General features: G+C 41.6%; 1 protein-coding gene across 1 annotated transcript; it reads right to left on the bottom strand.

Moving 5' to 3' along the window:
* Positions 1-1,313: 1,313 nt before the first annotated feature.
* Positions 1,314-19,735, bottom strand: PLEKHG7 (pleckstrin homology and RhoGEF domain containing G7). The gene is given in 11 exon segments (XM_057378916.1): positions 1,314-1,402; positions 5,989-6,148; positions 7,401-7,480; positions 7,918-8,011; positions 8,684-8,799; positions 10,730-10,904; positions 13,071-13,166; positions 15,162-15,266; positions 16,338-16,433; positions 18,326-18,363; positions 19,696-19,735. Coding segments are annotated over 11 exon segments (1,089 nt in total).
* Between the last annotated feature and the right edge of the window lie 412 nt (positions 19,736-20,147).

Genomic DNA, 20,147 nt, shown 5'->3' with positions numbered 1-20,147 from the left:
CCCACAACTGAGTCTCTCCCAGTTGTTCAGGTTGCTACATGCTGTTGGAATCTGTGTCTGGGGCCAAGGATTTCCCATGAATATTTCCCCTTTTGGTTGGAAGGAAGGATTTTAATGCTCTGCTTGTAATGAAATTTGTTGCAGGCTATTTCATCCCTTTTGCCTGAGATTTATTAATCAGCTTAATGGTGTCCCTGCCGTTTGGGTTCCTCGTTTCTCTGATTAAGACAGCTCCAGTCCTATCAGCATCACAAGTTCTGTCCCCCTCCAAGATCTGCCATGATCTGCCATGTGAATTGCARTTTGTGTTATGCTGACAGCATTCAGCTCTGTATTTGTTGTCATCCAAGCTGAGGACAGGGGGTAATGGAGAGATAATTTCAAATATGTAAGTTCCTTCTCTCTGCTAGTCCGGAGAGTCTGGTCACARAAGTTGAATTGTCTATAAATTGCTATGACTAGACATTGGACTAATCCTAAAATGATCAATCCTTTGGACTAAAACCTTTAAAGATCCCTTCCAACCCAAACTACTCTATAGTTCTATGACATTGAGAAGATGGTAGACCTTGTGTGAAGTCCATTTTAGAAGGGGAAGGTCTTATTTCAGTAACAGGAGAAAGCAATGACTTCTTAAGTAGATAGCTATTCCAAGTACCAGCCAGTGACTTGCAAAGAATTCACTCAGTGCTTCTTTCGAAAAAAGTCTACCACCATTTACTTCTAAGAACTAGTATTAGTGGTGGTCRAGTTTCTCTGCATTAGGTATTAGAGAGGGAAATTCAGCTTACATGAGAAAGCAAAATACTGTGAAGTGGCTGCCACACTTTCAGATGTTATGTACAGTGTTGTTACTAGAAATGTGATATGGTGTGAAAATGAGGGGTAAATTTATATAACGGYGGAATAAGTCATACCATCTGGTCTGAAATTGCAAGATGCATGTGAATAGATGAGCATGAGACATTTTTCTGGTGTGAGTACTACTGCATGTGAATTGGGTGTAGGGGAGTTGTTTTGGTGTTGACTTCTCTGGAGGAGCTGACCAGCTTTTGTGACACAAGAAATAACACTTTTCTTTTAGCAATCRGAATTGATAATGTTTTTCTACAAGAATATGACTTTCTATCAACCCTGATAGAAAACTGGAGCATGTTCAGCAGAAGAAATTCTGTAAAAAYATGTGAGCCAGAGCACTGGGGTGTTATTTTGTTTTGTTTCAGTTTTGGTCAAATGTCACAACTGTAGATTCTTATCACAGCATGACCACTTTTAGGCTGCCATCTTACTTTAGGAAAAGCATAGTTGTGTAATTAGAAAAAGAATTGTATCAAGAAGACTGCTATGCACTGCCGATACCTCTTCTCATGCTGTATTAGAAAAGCATTTCGCAGGCTGAAGACTGTAGAAAAATGTAAAGAAACGATATAAATGCCCCTCATACAATTATCATTCCAATTTTATGTCACATAGTTTTGATCRAATAAATGTAAGCATCTTTTCTGATTTTTAAAAGGGTAACTGCACCCTCATAAGATGAGTTATTTTTGTTGTGTTGGAAGCTTTCTTATTTCAAAACATTAATTCTACTTGCATTTGTTTTAATTGCTTCATCATTGTGCAGCTAAGATGTTTTTGAGTCTGCCTGAGGATCATGAAGAAATACTTCCCTTCAAAGCGCACTAAATCATAACTGAAGTTAGAGAAAAACAAATATCAAAAATTAAAAACAAAGGTCCTATTTTTATTTTATTTAAAAAGTCCGTATGAGGGCTGATACATGGGGAAGTGGTTACACTCAGGCTGGTGCTGCCTTTGGGTTCTCCCTGGGCATGTGCCTGAGCTGGTGCTGCTGGGATGCCCCTGGTTGACTGCGGGTGGCAAAATCATGCAGGGCCAGACATTGCCTCTGTTTCCTGTCAAACATTTGTTCCTGAAGATGACTCTGAGTGTCATGGAGGGGATTTCTCTGCAAGGGGACAATGTGACGCCAGTGTCACATGTCTGGAATAAAGTGGGGGGATTAAGTCTGCTATGAAGYGAGCCTAGGGGAAGAGGAGGGAAAAGCATCTTCAGGCAGACAAAACCCTGTGGCAGACAGTGTAGGTGCTTGCTTGGCTGGTAGTAGCAGGTCGGGGGGCACAGCAACCTGTTCCAGTGCTCTGGAGTCATGGGGCATTAGGTTTTTTTAGCTGGAGTTGATGTTGCTCTAAGCAAAGCAATAGTGAATGAGGTGTGGGATTGCCTGCCTGCGAATGCTGGTCCTAAGCAGGGTTTCTTCYGAACCCACACAGCCTGAGCAGAGCCCAGATCTTGAGCTGCCAGGGCAAGGCTGCATTTTTCTGAGTCTACTGCGGTTGACATATATTTTTCATGTATTTATCTAATTCATATAGTTTCCTTGGAAGCCTTGTACTATGTTCAGTATCTTGCTGCTGTGCAATGCTTCTTGTCCAAGTATTTCCAAGTATTCAAAATGTTTCTGTAAGACGAGGAGCCCTGTAATCCTAGTTTTATAGAAAAGGAAAGTGGAGCACAGTCTGGTTACATTATTGCAGCAAATCAGCAGCAAAAATGTGTAGCAGCAGAGAGGATGTGTCTAAACTCATGCCTTTGTGTCTGGTCAATAGGAAGAGGAACTTTACAGTTTCAAAAGTGAATTTTCTGGGCAATGCTTGGCATCAGTCAATAATATTTTCTAAAATTCTGTGGCAGGGAAGATTACCAATATTTGGTATAGTGACATATGAGGGAGTCTTGCCCTTTCAAATGTAGTGTAAAGCGTGCTGGGTTCCTTCTGTTACATTTACATGTCAAGTTACACCTCTTGTACAGGGTCACGATGTTTGCAGATAGTTCTGCTTTAGGRTACCTTTCTGATGTTTTGAACATTATAACATTTTATCTTTTATCTCCTCACTAATGCATAGAAGGCTTTGAACAAGAATTATCCTACATAATTATCAGCCTCGTGCCTGCTGATAGAAGGATATTTCTAGGATATTGCAACATATATATTTTTTTCTAATACTTGTATTGAGCTTTGTTTATTTTCGAAGTGATGTCAACCCTCAGCAAATTAATGGATGCAAAAGTACTTGCTAGATCAAAAATCAGGATTTCATTTTTGATTAATGTGATGGCTCACATGCCCTTTCTGAGAACAGGCTAACTAATCTTTTAGTGCCACCAGTAATAAAAGTCTCTTTGAGACTGCAGATACATTGGCAACATTCCCCAAGGTCACATTCCAGACAATATTAATTTTTTTTTTCTCCTGCAGAGGGACATTTTCTGTTGACACTGGAATGTTTGCTTGTTGTTTTGCASAGATTGGGGGGAATGTGAACTGCAAGCTCCCTATAGTCATTTTTCTCGCTGTTTTTATTGTACCCCAGCCCAAGGGGTCCTGTATTGGGATGGGGCTTCCAAGGTGTTGTGATTGTTGTAGTCACAAGTAAGTAACAGAGACTGCCATGGCTATAGCTGTAATAAAGCTGGCAAGAATATATGGGAGAGAAGTCAGGCAATGAGGCACAGGGTACAGGGAAGGGTCATAACCAGTGGACAGAGCCCGGGCTGGAATGCAGAAGGCAACTTWTTCTAGTCTCATGATTGCAACTGGATCATAGAGATAGGTTAGGAATCTCTATGGGAAATGCTGGCTTAGAAAAAAGAATTAAAAAATTATTTCCATCTCTGTTACGGTTTTTATGGCCAATCTTGTAGGTGCAAACTAGAGAGTGGCTGTACTGCCTTCTCCAGCACCCTGGAGCTGTTGACCTTGCATTCACCTTGAGCTTACACAGGATGTGGGGCTGCCCTCCCCTCCACCCTGCAGGCAAAAGGTGGCTGATACATTTGCTCCATTTCTGCTGGTTTGGTACAGGGACTTACTGGGCATGCAGACAATGCCTGCAGAATGTTTAAAAAAGGGTTATTATTCTATGTGTTCATCCCCTTACCTCATCTTTAGTAATCTTCCTTTTATTGCCTACATTTATATTCTCTCAGCATTCATGCTGAATGCTAAATAGTCTGGGTGAATGTATTTCAAAGTTATCATAAATTTTACAGGCTCTAGGTTTATTTTCCCTATCTATTGCTTTCTTACAGAGTGCTGTAGCTCCCTAAGCTTTTCCTCTCAGTCTTTAGGATTAAGCTGACCCAGAAGCCCAGTGATTTGTATTTCTTTTAATTCTCTTTGATATAGGAGGCTCCTGTGATCTTGGCAGTGTTAGACTGAATCAATGAATCATTAAAGCTGGAAAAGATTTCCAAAATCATTGAGTTCAGTCCTTTGACTGAAAACCACCATGCAAGCGAGACCACAACATTAAGTGCCACCTTCAGTCGTTACTTGAACACTTCCAGGGGTGCTGACTCCACCGCCTCCCTGGGCAGCCTGTTCCAATCCTTAACCACCTTTCTGTGAAAAAATTCTGATGTCCAAATTGAACTTCCCCTGGCGCAGCTTGAGGCCATTTTCTCTTGTCCTGTTGCTRGTTGTCTGGTGGTAGAGGCTGACCCCCACCTGGCTACAGCTTCCTTTCAGGCAGTTGTAGAGAGTGATGAGGTCACCCCTGAGCCCCCTTTTCTCCAGGCTAAACACCCTYAGCTCCCTCAGCTGCTCCTTTTAGGACTTACTCTTCAGACCTTTCCCTAGTTTCACTGCTCTTCTCTGGACACACTCCAGATTGTCAGTGTCCTTTTTGTGGTGAGGGGCCCAGAACTGGACACAGAATTTGAGGTGCGGCCTCACCTGTACCAAGTACAAGGGATTGATCTCTTCCCTATCATGCTGGCCACACCATTGCTGACACAGGCCGGGATGCCATTGGCCTTCTTGGCCACCTGGGCACAAGCTGGCTCATGTTCAGCTGCTGTCAACCATCAGCCCCAGGTCCTTTTCCTTTGGGCTGTTTTCCAGCCACTCTTCCCCAAGCCCATAGTGATGCCTGGGGTTGTTGTGACTGAAGTGCAGGACCCAGCACTTCACCTTACTGAATCTCATGCAGTTGGTCTCAGCCCATCTACGCAGCTTGCCTAGATCCCTCTGCAGAGCCTTTCTACCTTCCTGTGGATCAACAGTCCTGCCCAAATGAATGTCATCCATGAACTGACTAAGGGTTCCTTCACTCACCTCATCCAGGTCTTCTATAAAGGAGTTAAACAGGACCSGCCCCAGCACTGAGCCTGGGGAACATCGCTAGTGACCAGGTGCCAACTGGATGTGGCACCATCCACCACCAAGGTGAGGTGTGTGAGAGCCTGCTGCATCAGTGGCTCAGACCAAGGGCAGACCTGATGTTTCATACCTGCTCCCTGACATAAACTCTGACTTAGTGACTTCAGGAAAATTGTTTTGTCAGGGTAAGGGTGGTCACTCTGACAGTCCGTCATCCTCTACTTCTCACCCAGCTGCACAGCAGCAGTGATAAGGAGGCTATTCCCCAGTGATGCATTTGGATGTCTGAGAGCAAGGAAGCATTGATGTGTGGTGGGTGATTTCCGTCCTCTCGAGCTGGTGGAGATGTGAGTAGGAACAGGGAAAGGAGGTAAATCTCTCTAGCCTCCTTGATAATGGCTGCTGCATATGTGGGAGGACACCCAGGAGAACAGCGTAGGGTACAGCTGAACAAATGCTGCATAGCTAGTATGGAATTGAAAATGTTCTTGGGAAAGATGCCTGGCGTTTGATAGTATTAGGATAGTTAGGACAAGGTAATACTTGGCTTGTGACAAAGAAGTCGCTGGAATGTTGATGCCCCCTTTGGCTGACTGGATAATATGACAGTCAGTGGTGTGTGTGAGTCACTGCTGGCAGCAGGGGGCTGTGAAGTGTGGTGCCTCCCAGCAGGAGCAGAGCTGTGAAGCCAGGCAGTRCTCAGGCACTCCAGCCATCTGGGGCTGCTTGTGGGCAAACAGCATCTGGTCCCTATGCTACCACACACAGTGCATTGACATGGTGCTCATGAAGGCACATACCTGTAATGTGGATGGGTTTAACATTTTTCAGTATGAGTCTATCTAGTGGGATGGGCTGGTCTAGGACTGTGCAAAATCCACCCTCTCTTGTGAAGGACTGCAGCTCAGGAGTGAGAGAAGGACAAACAGGGATTACRCTGATGTCTGAGCCTCCATATTTCTGGGAATAGAAAATGAAGTTGGTTAGCAGGTTGTGTGCCATCTGTTGAGGAAGTATAAGCACCAAACAACTCTAAATTATGTGCTTTCTCTTATCTAAGATACAGACAGCTTATTTGCCTGAGGAATCTTAGAAAAACTGACTGGTACCTGGAGCTCTCCTGCAAGTCACACCTTGCATTAAAAAGCTACAATAGAACAATAGAAAGACAATAAAAGTCCACAAGCAGAAAACAGTTGAATGTGTTCCAAAAGTATTTTTCCTCCTCCATAGCAGGTCTTTTTCTCCATTCCTTGRAGGTAAGTTTCCCCCTCATGAATATGCAGAAGAGAGAATTCCGAGGGTTCCAGAGGAGTTGCAGCCCTTCACAGTGGATTCACCAATACATGTACATGGGACAACCCCTTCAAAGACATTTGCCTAAGGGTACCAGGTCCCTTGAATTTCTGCTTCCTTCACCACCTCTGTTGCTAAGGGATGGTGCTGCTGGTCTAAAATCTCTCACTGCATGCTTTCTCTATCCCCTTTCTCTCTAAAGCAGAGAACATGCTTCTTTAAAATAGACCCCAAGAGATCTATCAAAGGTCCATTTAGACTTAGTTTACATCAGTTTCATAAACTTAATTAGCTAGATGCACTCTTAAACTGATGCTTTAGGAATTTCAGATCATCCAGTGTCTTCTGCTGGTGTCTAAATACAGATATTTATCATCTGTGGAAACTCTATAGAATCATTAATCAAGAAACATTTTCTTAAGAGGATTCACTGTATCTCAATTTTAAACTAGGGTAAACCAAGGAAGTGTAGCCAATCTTCCATTATTTTTAGCATTTCCCTGTTTTTTTTTCCTTTTAGTTTTTTTTTATTTTTTCTTTTTTTTTCCAACAGTTTTGATATCTCTGGGATAAAATGTTCTCAGGTTGCCAGGACCATTAGAAAAAGTCTTACATTCCTGAAAAGTTTTCTGGGCTTTAGGAATCCAGCATGTCAGAACAACATAAGGAAGATATTAATGTCTTGTAATGTTAATTTTGCCTGTAATATTGTTCCTGTCGCATACTGAGCCTAGAAGCAGGCTTTTGAATCAGAGTTATGGTTTGCTGTTCACATAAGGAAGTATCAGCCATTCTTCATGCTGATTAGTCATCTTATACTTTCATCATTAGATCAGTTTTCCAAAGAACATGCAAAATCCATCGAAAGCTAAAAAATATAACAACTGCAACCATGTATATCTCTAGAAATTATTACCTTTTTGTTGCATTTAATTTTGGTAATTAGTAGGAAATCATCAAATAAGAAGAGGTAGACATCAAGGAGTCTTGTGCTTTCTGATAAGGAAAACAAAAGTATCAGTTTTATGGTGTGATTATTTTGCATCTATGAATCACTGCACCTTACAGAATTCTTTTCACAAAGAAGCCTCATCTCCTGTGTAGTTGACAGCTAGTCATCCTCCAGTCTGTATTCTCAAATGTACTAAATTGTCTCAGCCATTTCGGCTACTAAATTGTTCCTTGTAGCAGCTACCTCATTGTGATAAAACAACTACTTGCCTGCCAGGAAAAATGACAGTAAACAATTGTACAGACTACTCATGCTGTTGGCAGTTTGGCTGTATCTCAGTCTCTCTCTGCTAAGCTGTATTGTTGCTTTTTCTTTCCTGCACCTGCCCAAATGCTGTCATAGAGATTCATCCTGGACCTGCCATAACAATGTAGAATTCTGTTAAGCCATCTCTGGGCACCAGAACATTGAGGGACATTACCTGCTAGCATCAGCCTCCCTTCATGAAGGAGAAGTCTGTTTGCTGAACACAAAATGTTTTCACTGTTGTTTTCTTTTAAGCTTTGCTTCAAACACTTGACCCGAAAGAGAGAGAGAGGAGGGAATCATGCATTATGGATAATGAACTGGGAGGCAACCAGCAGTTAAACAAGATGAGAACACGTGTGTTCTTATCTGGGGATATATTTAGCCCCCACAGCTGATAACTGAGCGTGGCTGGATTTCTTCAGAAGTGCTATGGCTTAAATGTGTTTATGCAGCCCTGTCTGTGAACAGACATAATCCTTGAGATGAGATTCATGTGATGGTGTTACCATAGTGCTGCTTAAAGCCTGTTTGGGTAAGGGGGTAACTGCAGCAGAAATGCACACACCCAGGTATGCTGTGTAATTTTTTGTAGAGCTATTTAAGTATAAATGGGAAGTTCTTTGGCTCAGCTTGAGAAGTGATAGAGGCAAATAATTTCTGCTTTATTTTATGTAGTACTTACATCTGTGTCATTTCATTCTGTCCCCTACAGGCAAATGTGGTAGAGTCCTCCTGGATTGTATCATTACCCTCTCTTGGATGCTACTGACAGCAGCCTGTGCTGTCACCCAAGGCACTGCACATGTTCAGCTGCAGTGCTTGCAGAGCCATCCCCACTAACTAGAACACAGACAACCAGCCAACTTTAGACCACACTGTGAAGGTAATAGGAAACTAAACTCTCCTCTAGAAAAATATGCCCCTTAAAATCTGCTTACCTCTGGGACAAAGAACCTTTTGTCATGATCCCAGACTTGAGGCCAAATTATGACCTCTTGCAGCTGCCTGAAGTTCTGAAAATTGTCCAACCACTTGACTTTACCTTCCAGATCCCCTAAAATGTGTAAAACACCAGTTACTGCCAGAGCTGGCAAAAGTAGTCCTGTTTCTAGAAGATGCTAAATACTGATTTTCTGCAGTGAAAGCCAAAGTGCTTCACATGTGAGGCCCCAGATGCAATCTTGGCCTTATTGTAAAAAATACCTGAACTCCTCTTAGATCAGCAGGGACAGAATTCCAATTTATGAATTCTAAGATGCTTAAATTCACTGTTAAATGAAAATGTGTTTACTAATCTGTTTGTGGAACAGAGGAAATCATATGAAACTCAAACTGTAATCTGAAAAATGTCTTCAAAAAAAGTCCTGTCATCCTAAACTCTCTGATATAGTGAGAGAAAAATACTTTCATTATATACAGCCTGATAAAAAGACTGTTGAAATTAATGAGAATTAATTTTAGAGGAAGTGTTGCCAGAAGTGACTGAAGTATTTAACTGAGATGGGGGTTCCTCAAAATGTGAAAATGGGGATGGTGTCTTTGCTAGTTTAGGGCCWTTATGGGGAAAGCTTTAATGGACCTGCAACTTAAATTTCAAATTTTTGGGTAGAGTGATATTGCAGATAATGGTTTCAGATGCACATCTCCCCATCAGGAAGGGAGTGCTTGGACTGCAATTGTTCTTTATGCTTCTGATTCACTGATCAAAAAATGAAGGCAGAGCTTTGACAGGTGTCTGTGAAGAAAGAGGGGGTCACCCTTCTATCTTTGGTGTCCTTGATCCAGAGGTGTCCATTTTTCTGGAAGGAACTATTTCCTCTGCCAGTAATACTCTCCAGACATTCCATGGTCTTTTGGGGCCATACCTAAAACTTCTATCCTTCCAGAAGACATCCCCAGGCTAGCAACAAAACCACCTTACTTCGCTATGGGACATGTTCTGTGCAGAGAGGTGTGCTCCTTATGTGGGCATTAAGTTAGACTCCTCATAAGCCTTGGCAAGAGGAGGAAGAACCTGAGTCTCTCTTTTTGGTGGTGTTTCTGTCATTGGAGTATTTACTTAAAAAGAAGGAGCCCCAGATTTATGTATCTCTAGAATACATTCTCTCTCTCTGCCACATCTCCTGAGAAGCTGTTTGAGCCTTCAGCCTCCATCATGGGGAGAGGGATGGGAGCAGGGGTGAAGGTTACTCTCCAAGTGAGCCACCATGCTGGCTTGCTCACATGCAGGCCGTGGTGTGCTGCTCATGAGAATGAAGCACTCTCTAGCACTTCTCCATGTCAAGACTGCTGGGATAAGTGTTTTCCTGATGTACTGTCTTGTCTTTGATTTCAGTGTGGGCTGCAGGAAGCCTTTGGGGAACAAACTTCTCTGCTGATGAACTATATGGCCATAAGACACTGAGAGATGTATATAAGGCTTCCTGAACAAGACTGCATTGATAAATTAGTTACTTAAAACAAAATGCAGGGAAAAAATATCTGGACCAACCCCTTACTTTCCGCAATGGCCCGAGAAAAGCTGTAGCTGAGACAACTCTACATGGTAGGACCCTGTCATTAGTGAAAGGTCATGGACATAATATTCCCCTTGTGAGTGCAMATTTATCCTGTTAAGGATCAGCCCCCCAAAAAATCCTCCTTAGACATAAATCCAGCTCAAAGACTTCCTTGTCTGAGATCTTTCTGGATGTGTTCCAGTTTGAGATATGCTCTTGTTTGCCTGTCACTGCAGATGATTCTGAGAAAATACAAGTGACTCACTGATTTGGGAGTCCTGTGACGTTGCTCAGAGAGGCTTTGACAGCACAAGGGGCCCAAATCATTCCCTACCGAAGGAAGCTCATTATTGTAGAAAGGCACACACATCCTTGTTGCATTTCTGCAGAGACACTTGACCAATTCACACTTYAAAGGATATGCACAAAAAAAAGCCATGTAACTTTCTAACTTGTAACTACACACTTTTAACCTTTGTTACTTACTTAAAGACTTTTCCACCTTCTCTTTAAGTGACTGGATAAAACGTTTCTCTGTTTCATCGGTGCTTCTCTTCCAGATGTTGTTGAGGAGRAGGGGATACCACATCAGCCGATGCAGAGGAGCAACCAGCAGCTCTGGCGGATGCAACCTCTTGCACTGTTCATTTTGTTCACACCACTGCTGAAGACAAAGAAAACCTGCCTTAGGCTTCAGTTTGCTTCCTGGCTGGGAGGCAGCAAAGAGTTTTGTGCATCATTAGCTGACTGTAATGAGGCAGGGACTAATGAGAGATGAGTTTCTCACACAGTGAGAGAAAGGGCAGTATAAAGGCTCTTGTCATAGTTTCACCCAGCAAGTATCTAAACACAGTCACCCATTTACCCTTCTCTCCCTTCTATGGGATGGGCAAGAGAAATGGGATATAAAAAATAAAGATTGTAGTTTGAGATAAAGATAATTTAATATAACAGATACAGAAGGGAAAAAGCAACAGAATACACAAAACAAGTAGTGCACTGTGCTCACCACCCACTGACCAATGCCCGGCCAGTCCCAGTCCCTGTGCAGAGGCCAGCCCCGGCCAGATTTASCTCTAGTTTTTATACTGAGCGTGACACCATTTGGTATGGAGTATCCCTTAGGTCAGTGGGGTCACCTGTTCTGGCTGTGTCCTCCCCCCCCCCCCCAATTCCTTGTGTTCACCAGACTTCTCACTGGTGGTGATGAGAGACAGGAAGGTCCCTGACAGTGCAAACTGCCTAGCAACAAGTAAGCACCAGTGTGTTATCAAGATTGCTCTCATCTTAAATCCAAACCACAACACTGTGCCAGCTACCAGGAACAAAATGAACACTATCTCAGCCAAACCCAGGACAGCTCTCTACAGGGGAAATTGCATTGCCCCTCCAGTTTCACTTTCTGCATTGCTGCTTATCATTCTAGATGCTGTGGCTATGCTATCATATCAAATGGGGCTCTTATTTATCTGCTGTTTTAATTTTCTCACCAAAACATGATAAAATTAACCTGAGTTGGGTTTGAAAGCTACCTTATATTTTAGTGTTGCTGCTACTTGCCACTGGGAACATTTTCCTTAGGTGTGAATGTATAAAATCCTTGTCAGGGAGCAAGCAGTGTGAAACTCCGAGGCCCAAGCTGCAGAGTTTGCCTGCTACAAAGAGGTGTCCTTCCAGTTTTGGGCTGCCTATGAGAAAAGCCCACTACTTCARGTTTCTCTTTCTAAGTCTGTAATGTTGAAGATTAATCTTAAGCATTTTCAGGACATCTATCAGCTAAAAACCTCTTTCCTTTTATCTCCAAACCTGCTGGTTGGTCATTCAGCAGCTCACCAGGTGTGAGGTCTCTGACTGGGCAGCAGTGCCTTTGCTCATGTGTTTGAGTTCTGGCTAATTATCCCTAATTTGAAGACTTTACCCAATTTTCTTGTTTTGGCTAAAAAGGGAGATATTCACTATTAAGGCAAGGGGATTACAATAAGGGGAAAAAATTGAACTCAGTAACTGATTTAGGACAGGTGAAGTGATTGTGAGTGGTCATTCAATTAAGGCAGCTGCAGAGCACTTTCCAAAATTCACTTTGCTATGAAGGGTGAGGTGTCCTGTAAAAGGGCCCTCAAACTAAGGAAAACTGTTTTCTTTCTAAAGTAATGTGAAAGCTATTTTTGACTTAGGGGTTTTTAACTTTCAGGAGTTGAAAATGATCTCCCAGCAACTGGTCAAAAGCAGCAAAGAGCTGGAGCACATCACAGCTGAGCCTTGTGGTCTCCCTTCTCCTGGACAGCGCAGGGTGAGTAGCACATGAGCGCAGAGCATCTGGTCCCTGTGGGAGACATCGTTTTGCAGCAAGTGAAACCTCAGCTGGGGAGAGGGGGTCACCATCCTGTTTTACCTTGCTCTACTGCAGTGGCATAATAGACAGCAAACCTTTGTGCCAATCTGTTTGCAAAAGGGGACTTGTTATGTAATTATTTTTCCATGCCTACTGTTTAGCTGCAAGGATTGTGGTGTAGTTTATCTTCACAAATTCTTTTGAAAGTTCTCTGCTTATGAGGATTGGTCTCAAACTTGTGTTTACTTCAGAAAAAACTGCCAATTGAGCTCTCACGTTTAAAAGACCATGTATCTTTTGCTGGAGACATAAGAGAATGATTTGCCCTGGTGATGTTTGACCCTCTCTGATATACCATGTAGAGAGGAAGAGAAGATGGATTATTTGAACAAAGTTCCAAATGTGAGCATTGAAACTCATTAGAAGCTTTTGGTTTGTTGCTTCTTTTATTGGGCTGCTTTCTGATCTGAGTAACATTTCTCTTTTTCTACTCACCTTGTTTAACTCCTCTGGGTTTGCGATAAGTCTCCACAAATCCACATCCAAGAGAAATTCATTACTCTAGAGGTATTTTAGAATGTTCATAAATATCTTTAAAATAAAAAAAATCCATATTATTTACTGTTTGTGCCAATTCAAAATACCTTTTTTTCCCCCCTGAAAATAACATTTATACTGAAATTCTTATGAAAGGATCATTTGATTTAGGGCAGGCAGAAGATGGCATTGTGAGAAAAGTTTCCTGATCTGCCTGAAGGTTAAATACTGGGTTTTGTGTGCAGAGAGGGTATGAGTGATGTCTCTGGGGTTTTTCTGTGGTTACCATGGAGGCAGCTGTGCCCCTGCTGTGCCCTTGGGCAGAAGAGGGGCAAATGAGCCCCCTGCAGATCCCTGCGTGAAGGACTTAGTAACGTCAGAGTCACAGTTGCTGTGACCTTTCTAAATGCTTTCCTTCCTACCCCATGCATCTGCTGCTATCTAAATTGCTCAGAGTTACTATGACAAAAAAAAAAGGTATTCTTGGAATAAGGTAAGTAGAGGTCCTGTGGAAGTTTTTCATCTCTTTGGATTATTTTATTAACTGGTATTGAGTGAAAACTGCATGTGTATTTATTGGCTGTTTCAGATTTTATATTTTTTAAGCTGATTGAGCTGTACTGAATCTGACCTAAATCTGAAAAAGGCTTAAAATTTATAGGTTACTGAGTAGATATTTTTGGTTTTATGCATATAAAGCATTAATGAAAAAAATCTGTCACCCAGGTGCCAAGACTGAATAGCTAGTGAGAATGTTTGCTTAGCCTTGTGTAATTCTTTAGTTACCATGACMAGGTTGACCTGAGAGCTTAAAGGGGATTTATGGTGGTCTTAAAACTCCCTGTGGAGATTCATTAAAACCAGCAGAATATTTCTATACTTGGAAGTAAGCAGGTATCTTTAAAACTGGTTCCAAAATGCAATGGGCTCTTTAGCAAGAGAGTTTGGGAAGCTGGCATGAACTGAATAGTCCATCATTGATGGGTCATGCAAGGCTGACCAAGGCTTGTCTGTGGCTTCCTACAACAGACTCACAAGGAGCCTTCATGCCTGCTGTTATCATCATCCTTTCCAGTATTCACCACTTTTTAATCTTGTCAGATTTCTGAACAAAGTGTATAGAAGGCAGGATGCTCTTCTTCCTTGGACCATTAGCTGGTCCTGTCATCCCATTTCCTGTCCCTTCCTGTTCTGCCCCACTATGGAGTAATTCAGCCCACTCCTCTATTTGTTTCCTTTACTTTGCGGTAGCTCTTGTATTGTCCAGGCTAACTTTTCAGTAACTTGGAAAATGTTTCACAAATCTCTTTTTGTTATCTAATAAAAGAATCAGAAATTATCTGTGCTGAATAAGAGAAAAATGATAAGAAAATATTTATGGAAGCGATAAGAAAATATTTATGGAAGCATCCATCCTTTTAAATGAGTACATTAAATTTTGGTGTGTGGTTAGTGTAAAAAGTGCAGCTATTCTTGTACCAGTGTGTAATATTTCTGTCCATATTTCAAGCTCTTAAAATTCACTGTGTTGGAGGTAATATAGGGTTTTTGGATGAGGAGTTGTTTTTAGTATGCTTTTTTTTTCATGTAATATTAAAACTACAGCTGAAGTTTTCATGTTCCAGTCAGGATACTTTAACTACAGCACTATGTGAAGTTAAATGAGAAATATAATGTTGCATATTCTAAGTACAGAAATATTCATTTGGAGTAGTCCAGTACAGAAATAATCAATTGGATCATGGCTACAGTGCAGTGTTTGTGAGTGGAATAGTGGAATATCTGTGAAATTCTTGTAAGGATCTGCAGTCAGACGGTAGTTGCAAAGAAGTAATTTTCATCACTAGAAAGTGATGTTTAGAAGAAGAGAYGCCATCATAAAGGCAGGAAAGGGAACTGTGGAAATGGGATGAGCAGGCAAGATGAGAGGAAAAACCAGGTGCTTAAGGCATTCCCCCACACAGGCCCCCAATGAGAGGTTCAGGTGGCTTTGTGTTCATCACAGCAGAACATACAATGTTTCATTATTTTTGCAAAATCTGACATTACCGTCTTGAGAATCAACAAATGATCCAGAAAGTAAGTGCATTCACTTGTTCAAAATTCCCACACTGCTGCTTCTTTTTTAACTTCTAACTGGCTGTTGGCATCTTTCTCTTATAAATGAGTCTGTTGCTCATTTATAAATTCGTGCCAAGATTTACTCTATTGATTGAAGAAGAAAGAAAACCACCAATTTCATCAACTGCTTCAGACCTTATGAAAAGAATCTATGTCCTATTTCCTGTGTAAAAGCTCATCTGCCAGACTTAGTGATTTTTCTCCTGAAAGCTTAAAGATTCTTTTAAAATATACTAAAACCTGACATTTTCCTCTAAAATACTTATAAACAACGGAAATTGAAAATAACACAATATGATAGTCTATGTTCAAGTACGTTGTATCAAAAACTGGTGAGCAGCTTGCAAATGCTAAGGAATTTCATGTGTTGTGCTGCTGTTGGGTGGATGATAGCTTCTTATTTTCTGGATGATCAAATCAAGGTACCAAAGAACTAGGTCTGTATAGTCCCTTGGAAATTATTTTGTTTGGTCCTAAGGTGGCCACTRTTACATCATGGACTTGCTCCCAAGTTAGATATCCACATGTCAGGCACTGACCASAGCCCTCAGCATCTGTCCATGGAGAGCTGCAGGTAACAGCCTGCTGTGAGAAGCACAGGTTTGCTTTGGAGAGGGGATGGTTTTAGGTGGGGGCCAGAAGCCTTGTTTGTCTGTCAGACAGGCTTTGGTGGCTTTTCTGCAGCCAAAGCTTGGTGCTGGCACTGACCTCTCTGTGGTTGCCTCTGAACACAGCTCTAAGGCAGCAAAGGGGGTGCCTGTGTCCCTTTGACATCTCTTGGATGCTGGAGTTTCTTTCCCCAGACCTGTAGGTGCTGCTGAGAGGGGTGTCTTGGGGCCTTTTTCTGAAGGTGGTACCTCCCTGATCTAGCTCAGTCTGGAACTCTGATGATTTTAGGGCCCTTGCTAACCTACCATGACACTCAGTTTCCCTCTCGCCCCTCCATGTCAAATGACAAAAACATACCATATTCTTCTGCATTAATTAAACAGAAAGGTTTCATATCGAGATTAATGAACAGAAAAAATTTAGTTTATAAAGAACACAAAATTCCTCCTCCCCTACTTAAGTATGCTCAATACAGTATACTGAGTATTTTCATACCTTAAAGCAGAAAAATTCATATGCACAGCAGTCTATAATCTTAACAGTTGAAAGACAATTTTCCAGATCAGATGCTTGCTTCTGTTTGTCTTTACCCTGTTCAATGACAAAAAACACCCCTGATTAATAGTGTTTTAAAGACTGTGARGAAGTTTACTCAGCTCTGTCACCTTGCTCTAATCTGTAAGGAGTTTGTCCTTAAATTGATTATTCCTTTATATTTCCAGGCTCTTCTACGCAGAGACAAGGCAGTGATGGCAGACTTCTTTGTAGCTATGAGTGAGGTGTATAAATGCCTTAGGTTTGGACGTGTAAAATTTTATTTGTGTAATACACAYGTCTTTGACAGGGCAAATCATTGGATGGTAACAGGCAATGGGTACCCTTGGAAGACAGAACAAATGAAATGTTTTCCTTCCCTTAGTACTGTCAGAGATAGGGACAACAGATTCATAGTTGAAATCATCTTCCTGTCATAGGTATGCAAGTGTATGTGTTTATTTATTTGTATATTTTAAATTTTTTGAGTATTGAAAAAGCTCCCAACTGCAGAGTAGTGTGTGTAACATGAGCTTTCAGAAAGCTGAAAGAGCAGCAAGAGTTTGTGTGAGAGACCATGAAATAAAAACAATTACTTTTGTTTTGGCTTTGTTTTTTCAGGCTAGTTTAAATGTTATTTATGATCTCTAATTTAGTGTTGTGGGCACAGACTTATAAGGTGTTTGCCTAAATTTTATTTGTTTTCTGGAACAGTATATTCCCACTTCATGGATTTCTATTGTCAGTGCTTTTGGCACTGAACTCAAGCCAATTTTGAAATATGTGTTTGATTATAATATTTGAAACCTATAGTTTAGGTTCAGCTGTTAATTTTGAAAGATAGATTGAAATGGAGCAGAAACAGTAATGCAGATAATATAGATGCATATTTAACCAATATACCAGCAAATGAATCTTCATAAATTAAATTTTATGGCTCTTAACAGTCTCAGAAATCAGTTTTGTCTGAATATCAAATGCTTTTTATTGCAGATTTCAAGTATTTTGTTGAATTTTAAAATCCTCAGCTTTAGGAGGATTAGAATTAGCTCTTTCTAATGCATTAGCATTAGAATTAGCTCTTTCTAATGCTATAGTGCTGCTATCAAATGAGAGGGAGCTCTTGTACATACTAATCTAAGTACTTGCATTGGTGTCAAGAGCACAAACTATTCTTTGATAAAATGCAAAAAATACTGGGGAGGAACTGTTCTTAATTACATGTTTAGGGAGAACAAGGTAGCAAGACACTTGTGAATTATTTTTTTGAATGCTGAAGAGTAYACAAAGTGGAAATTCACATACCTTAGTAAGTGGAAGTTTTCATAAATGGAAAAGACAGGAAATGTGTTAGACAAGGAAATTCACTGAGTTGTGCTAGTGTATATGCTTTCACTAGTGAGTRTGAGTGTACCCATGAAGGCAGGAAAGGCCTAAGAAAGTGTCCTGAAAAGTTACTTTYATAGGTAAAGTATAGATCCCTTCCATGTGAGTAGGAGTTGGTCACATTCTCCAAAACCCTAAGGCACGCAGAAAATACAGGATATGCTAAGGTCAAAGGAATGATGCACCTGACTTGTCCACCATGCTGYCTCACCCTGGGGAACTGCCCTAGGCCTGGTGCCACCCCGAACACCCTGTGTGAGAGTCSCTGCATCACCACCCCACTGTGCCCTCCTGGTGCCGGGGTCACCTGTCCTCCCACCACCCACGGGATTGGGGCAGTGGCACTGTGCTTTCGTGTGCATCACACRCAAAGGCTGCACCGGAGCCACTCAGCCTTCACTGCACATTCATGTTCAAGGGAGGGCTGAGAGCCCTGAGCTCAGCTCACCTGCTGCCTGCCTTTCTCCAAGGGCAAGAGAGTAAAACTCTACTTTCACCCAGATTAGTYGTGGGAAAATGTAAGGTCCGTTCAAGGAAAAACAAAATGGTAGAATACTCATGACTCCTCTTTTGGCAAATGGCCACCTTGACTTTTTAGACTCTTTAGGGCAAAAGAAAAATTATCAGTAAAGACACAAATAGCTAAAAATCAAACTGTTATTTATATTATTTATACRTTTATTTTCAAGATGAAACTTGATAGACTACGCTCTACTTGGCTCATATTTAATACTTGAATTTAGGCAGTTTGTGCACCAGACTTAAAACCAATTAAGCTTATTGGGTTGCTCCCAGAGAGAATTATGGCTATCTGTGATGGGATCTAGGATGATGCTAAGTGCTCCTACTTACTGCAGGTGATCAGTATGTGATTGCCAATGCTTTACATGGGAAAATCATCACACCTCAACGCAGTTCTTGAAGATTATTGTTTTAAAGCAAGAATTAGTCTATGCCTTCCCATTATGAAAACTTGGAATTAGGCAGATGCTTGAAACTCCAATGAATTAGCAATTCTACAATCCCYAAGCTTCAGATCTGTCATGGGGCTGGCCAGTGAGGCAGACTACAATTTGTGGTCCTTGGTGAGGCACAGGGAAAAATGGGGATCTAGATTGAGGAATGCCCTGGTGAGTTGTGAGGAATGACTGTGTTCACCAAGAAATCTGAAAAGGTTTTCTTTATRTGGCAGCTATCTCCAACTGTGTGACTGGGATTCACAGTTAAAACTTTGTGTTTCTGGATTTTGAAGGTCTTGGCCACTCTGGGAATGGCTGGCTTATTTGCTGTCATGGAAGTGCTGRTTGTGACCTTGACTGACTTGCTTTTTGAGAAACTTTTGATTTCTGGCCACCAGGATCTTTGGTCTCTGGCAATCTCACCACACATTATACTATTTTCTACCATAGATATTCATGGAAGTTGCTTGCAGGTCTGCATTTCAGTTTTGGAAGGTCTTGTGAGCAACATCAAGCCTTGAATTTGGTCTGCTGCTCTTGTGATCAGAATGCTACTGGAAAAGGCAGCATTGGCCACTCTTCTCTCTGCTTGAATCTGTGGAGGAAGGCAATTGTAATTCAGCTCCCTGCAGATGGAGATCCTGGCCTGCACTCTGGTTGCCCAGAGCGTGTGGAGGAACAATGTGTTCTGTCCTACCTTCTCATCTACTTGCATTTTGCATTCAACAGTAGCATGCAGGGAAAATAAAACCCAGAAAAAAAAAGAAAATGGAAAAAAAGAAAAAAAGGATAAAGAAGTGGACTTTTAAAATTGGCAAAACAGTCACTTWGTTGTGGGGTAACAGGATCCCCAGGAGAGACTGTACCACCTCATATTCTCATTGAGCACATCCTCCCTCCCATTCCCACGTTCACACATGTTCCAGTCCTGGCTTCTGCTGGGCTCAGAGGACCAGCCCCACCCTGTGTCTCACCTGCAGTGAGCAGGAAGGATAAGGAGGGCAGGTAGTCCATGACACTGTGTGATGGGKACAGGGGACACCTCGAGTCCTGGCAGACTCACAACCAGGGAGCTGCGCCTGCCCTGGGCTGATCTGTGAGATACACACATCATCTCTGTCCGCTCAAAACTGCACAGGAAACTTCTGAAGGGCTCCTTGCTGATACAGGAGGAAATCAGCTAAAAAAACAAATCACAGCAGCTATGGCATAATGTGTAAAAAGAACAGAGAGTAGAGAATTTCAGTGATTGACAGCAAATATCAAATTATCTTTCCAACTCCACATTGTTGCTGAAATCAGTGTTCTTGTGGTCAAGGCTTGCCTCAGTTTATAAGTAATTAGAGCATTTAAATATTGAAAATTTCTTCTGAGGTTGGACAAAAAGTGAGTGGGGATTTTAGRATCTTTGGCACTGGAGTCCAAA

The sequence above is a fragment of the Malurus melanocephalus genome, unplaced genomic scaffold (genome assembly GCF_030028575.1).
Source record: "Malurus melanocephalus ecotype Western Australia unplaced genomic scaffold, MMel_1.1 scaffold_380, whole genome shotgun sequence".
Lineage (NCBI taxonomy): Eukaryota > Metazoa > Chordata > Aves > Passeriformes > Maluridae > Malurus > Malurus melanocephalus.
The sequence above is the reverse complement of the archived record's forward strand: the minus strand, read 5'-3'. Positions and strand labels throughout refer to the sequence as shown.